Below are 5,528 nucleotides of genomic sequence, written 5' to 3' on the forward strand. Positions count from 1 at the left end.
CATCTCAAAACGCATAAAGAAAATAAACATACATTTACAAAGTCACATACACAATAAACATCAGTTCACTTGAGGAAAACAACTAGTTCATGTTATTATGTTATTATTTCTAGTATCATGTTTATTTGTATAATTGTTTTGCGTGATTCGGTCACCTGATGCGTCAGAGCTGTGCGCGTGGTGTTTGTCTCCACCTGTCGTGAGGATTTGAGCATTACACGCGCCCGCACTGACTAGTACTTGGAGTAGGTGCGTCCCCAAATTAAGGGTTTCGCACTTCGAAAGCGTTTGAAGGCTGCATACGTCATCGAGATTTATTATTTAAGGTTTTATTTCAGATAAGCAACCGTTATATTTAAAGGTAAGAATTGCAACTACATTGAGGAATAAACGTTCATTTTATCACGGTTTTTATTGAAACAAGACGAGACCCTTTCTACAAAAACTGTGACTGTAGTAAAACCATGATGTATATCGTCATTTCTCTAAACAGAGGCTCACAGCTGTGGACTAACATCTGGACAGGTGCTTCCACGCGACACGACAGCAGACACGCGTGGAATATCAGTGAACTCGTGCAGTCTTCTCTGTAATGTGTAGCGTCATATTCATGTAAAAAGAGTTGTCGGAAATATCAGGTTTTTACCCGATTATTCAGAGAGCACGTGGAGGCAGCATTACAGTTTTTTTCAACCGCTAACAAGCATTGTTCAATACTGAAGCCACATTTTCAAAACTCTTCACACAGTCTGCATGAGCAACATGACTGTCGGCCAAACATCTCATCTCACCTCCAAAACTCACTCACACCCACAAATCACTTCATATATGTCTCAAAATAAGCTCATTCCAACATAACACTGACAACAATTCTCATTCAGAAAACATACATTTCATTCATAACATACTGACCTAAAAAACACTAACAACAAGGAGCATTACAGAAATGATGAACTTTATTAGTAAATGCTGAATTATTTGTCTTTCAAATAGAATAACTCATTTTCACTTTAATGAATGTACTACAGCATTTTTTAATCAGTCTTGTTACATATGCGTACAGTAAGTTTTCTTTCTTTGTTTATACAGAAGTACTTCATCTTTGAAAGTTACAGTACAAAGGTGAAAAGAGGAAAAAAGTTCCAGGGCTGCAATGATGATGAAAAAATAAAGAATAAAAATAAATTCAACACATCAACAAAAGTACAGTGAGGGTTCTAGTCGTCCCTCTCTCTTGCATTTGGCCACAAGTTCTCATCAGCATCACATCTGATGTCTTCTCTGGCCATCGTGGAAAATACCGTCTGGAATGTCTAATTCAGTTACAGTATCATTAAAGGATGCTTGTCTCGCCTGTTGTTCTGTCACAACATTCCTACTGTTGATGCAACTGTTGAACACGGCAGATTGGGTTGCACCCTTAGACCGCCTCTCTCAAAGAGACCATCATTTACTACATGATCAATAATCTCATCAGAGATCACGGCTCTTGGTCTCATGCGCGCTCCCTCTCTGAACCACTCTTCTTTGATCCATATTTCCTAACATCCCCTTTATAAATACAGTAAATCATGGTCATAAGACTAAAGCAGATCACCTGAGTAGGATTTCAGCTAAAATTGTCTATACTTTACGTAAAATAATGACTGCAGAAATGCATTAGTCATCATTCTGTTTTAAAAGGGTTTTTAAGCAGTTTGTAAGCAGTGTGTTAGCGATTGAAAAATGTGCTGTAAATTCATAGTGTTTTGCAGGTTGTGGAGTATGAATGACAAAAGTGTTTGTGAATTTTGAAAATGTGGTCACTGAATGCATTTTGTCTGAAAGCAATGAAAAGTGATTGACAGTTTGGTCTGCACAGACTTCTGTTTTGCAGACTGTGTGAAGAGTTTTGAAAATGAAAGGGGAAAGGGGTAGAATTGGGATTGGGCCTTATTTGCTGACCAGTTGTGGTCTGTGCAATAAATATTAAAAGTTCTAAACAGTCGATTGTCTTTTATTTTTCCAATAATAAATTAATATATAAAATATCACATTTAATAGGTGTCTCTCACAATTGTCCCACAACAACATTAAAATAGCGTAGATTAGTGTACAATGTTTTATGAAATAATATTTTTCTATTTAGTTTCCATTTCATTCATTTAGCATACTTCATATTGGGGCATCCGAGTTATTTGGCATATTTGAACATTTTTAAAAGGTAACGCAATAGTTAGATCATTAAAAATGTAACTAATTATAGCTTTCCTGTAGCTCAGTGGTTAGAGCATGGAGCTAGTAACGCCAATGTCATGGATTCGACCCCAGGGGATTGCACATATGTGACCCCAGACAACAAAACCAGTCTTATGGGTCAATTTTTCGAAATTGAGATTTTTACATAATCTGAAAGCTGAATAAATAAACTTTCTATAGATATATGAGTTGTTAAAATAGGACAATATCTGGCTGAGATACAACCGTTTAAAACTCTGGAATCTGAGAGCGCAAACAAATCTAAATATTGAGAAAATCGCCTTTGAAGTTGTTAATCAGGGGCACTGTGGCAGACCATCCACTCACAAAAATAAAGTTTTTATATATTTAAGGTAGGACATTTGCAAAATATCTTCATGGAACATGATCTTTACTTAATATAATGATTTTTGGCATAAAAGAAAAATCGATAATTTTGACCCAAATGTATTTTTGTCTTTTACTAAAAATGTTCCCGTGCTACTTAAGACTGGTTTTGTGATCCAGGGTCACATATTAAAAACAAAAATGTATAGTACAATGCAATGTAAGCGTCTGCCAAATGCATAAAAATGTAAATATAAATTATTACCAGGGAATGTAACTGAGTTACTATTTGTGAGAAGTAAATATAATTACTTTTTTACAGTAACATGCCCAACACTGTTTGTGAGGAACTTTCAGTTTGAACGTAAACTCACGCCAACACGGTAGAGAACCTTATTAAGCAGCACAAGAGCTTTCATTCTCCCAATATTTGCCATCGTAAAATGTGTAAATGATTGCAAACAATAAACTGCATATATGACAAAAGAGCACAAGTGTTTAGGAAGGAACAATATGGAGACAAGATTAAAAACAATAATATATAAATGTTCAATTCATAATTTGTTAAAAGAAATAACCAATTGTGCGTAGTTACCTAGTTACGTTTATGTTTTTCTACTTTTGTGTTTCTTTGTGACTTAAAATATCATGTAATAAATGCCATTCTGAGGAGCTGAACATCATAAAATGAAGTCACAGTGAGGGATTCTGGGTAACAGCATAAATTTTCATGTGGATAGACAAAAGAGATAGAGACTGACATTATCAAAGCAACCGCAGACAGACTGTCAGCACATAAACATCACTCTTCATCAATCGAGATACTTCTGTGCACATCTGAAGATACTAGATAATAATGTTATTAACTTTGTATAAAAAAAAACTTTGAATACAAACAAGACTGGCGTCTGTTCTGTGTTCCAGTTAATGTTTTATCTGGCTAATCTCAAGAGAGCTCGCGTGCCACTCAGGACAAACAACATTCTTTAAAAACTCTTCAGAATCAGCTGGTTTCTGATTAATCCAGCAACTACTGTACATTCCTACATACATACACAAACATCATTTTCTGTCGCATTCACGAAATGCTTTCTCATTAAAACATAAAAAACTCATGAATGACACAATAACACACATAAAGCAGACAGACAAATGAAATCTGTTCAGTCAATGTGATATTTATATATATATGTATGTATAAAATTAGACAAAAACAGCTGTATTCATATACAAAAGGCCAATAAATCAAAAATACAAGATCAGGTGTTTGAGTTCGTTCATGAATGTTGAAGGCACAATGTTTCAGTTAACACACGTGGCACAACAAAATCTAACAGTGCAGTATTCGCAACCACAGTACAAAAGACAAAAGTTGTATTAATGGAATGTTGCAGTAACTGCAGTTCATCATCATCATCATCTCGCTGGTCCCATCAATAAAACAAATAATCATCTATGAAAAACAACACAAAAGCAAACTCAGAGTCCAGCATCATACGTGTGAAGGAACCATCACTCTGTTTGGTCTTGTTCAGAAAGTGTCGGAACGTTTAAAGTAAAGAAAATAAAACACCACCTTTTTCAAGTCACAACGTAAGAAAAACTTAAGACATGAACTGGAATGTAGAAAAAAGAAAGAATGGAGTGTATAAAGCACAAAAACAAAATGTCCCCATCAGCCCTGAAGAAGAACTTCTTTACTAGCACCCTGACACTGAATATGTTTTCTACATGAACAATACAGAGACATTAGTTTCATGATCACTAGCTGTTAGTCTAACCGTCGAGACATGCACGCTAACTTAACTTGACTTTAATCATCCTGATGCCAACAGCGACTGAGTGTTTTTGGCATAGATGTCATAGTGTTATTGATCCGTTTACAAGCAGACTCATTCTGTCTGTGTCATTTACAATACTAAGACAAATCAAGCCTGTTTTGAGGGCCAGGACATTACAGTCATGAGAAAATATCACTCCCAAATTCTCATTACTGAACTAAACACTAAAATCTCTTTCAATAAAAAACAAGAATGATTACAGTATAGTTTGACTGTAATAAAGAAGCGCTGTGTTGCAGTAAAAGAAACATCACGTCACGTCACTGAAATGAGAATGTGGGGTGAACATTTGCTCAAACCACTTAAATGGTCTTTATGTACAAGATGATTAGTTCTGATGATCTGGGGCCGGTTGCATAAACAACTTAGCCACTAAGTTAAGACTGTGTCTTAACAACTGGTCCCATTGACTAGCCATTAGTTCGGACTAATAACTCTTACTTTTCATATTTTAATTAGACCCATCTACCCTTTTATGGGACTGATTTATAAAAGTTATGACCAGTCTTGAAGACAAAAATTGGATAACTAACTTGTAAGACCAGTCTAAGCAGTTTATGCAACCGGCCCCTGAATGACATCATCAGAGGTATTAATATGTGTGATATTACACTAGCAATGACATTAATATACATACACACATCCAATAATAGCACAAGAAGCAAGAGTTTGTGCGGTAAGAAAACCTACAACATGTGAAATCATCATTTACACCTGTTCTCTTAGATTCGTTTAGACTGTGAATGAATGTAAAGATGCACATGCAATAACCGCAGCTCTAGTTCTTCCGGATGTCCGCGTAGACCACCGGCTCCATCTTGTGGAAGGAGTTCCTACTGCCGGAGTGATCGAGCTGAGCGTAGATCACCGGCCCCTAAATCAGCCAATAGAGAGAGAGAGAGAGAGAGAGAGAGAGAGAGAGGGAGAGAGAGAGAGAGAGAGAGAGAGAGAGAGAGAGAGAGAGAGAGAGAGAGAGAGAAGAGAGAGAGAGAGAGAGAGAGAGAGAGAAGAGAGAGAGAGAGAGAGAGGAGAAGAGAGAGAGAGAGAGAGAGAGAGAGAGAGAGAGAGAGAGAGAGAGAGAGAGAGAGAGAGAGAGAGAGAGAGAGAGAGAGAGAGAGAGAG

The 5,528-nt window shown here is 36.5% G+C and overlaps 1 protein-coding gene across 1 annotated transcript in view; it reads right to left on the reverse strand.

Moving 5' to 3' along the window:
* Window positions 1-3,723: 3,723 nt before the first annotated feature.
* mpzl1l (myelin protein zero-like 1 like) overlaps window positions 3,724-5,528 on the reverse strand; it is a 14,440-nt gene continuing 12,635 nt past the window's right edge. The window contains exon 6 of the mRNA XM_057321527.1: window positions 3,724-5,280. Coding sequence (XP_057177510.1) covers window positions 5,185-5,280 — 96 coding nt within the window. The 3' untranslated portion in view covers window positions 3,724-5,184. The remainder of the gene's footprint in view (window positions 5,281-5,528) is intronic.

The sequence above is a fragment of the Triplophysa rosa genome, linkage group LG22 (assembly GCF_024868665.1).
Source record: "Triplophysa rosa linkage group LG22, Trosa_1v2, whole genome shotgun sequence".
NCBI classification, from domain to species: domain Eukaryota; kingdom Metazoa; phylum Chordata; class Actinopteri; order Cypriniformes; family Nemacheilidae; genus Triplophysa; species Triplophysa rosa.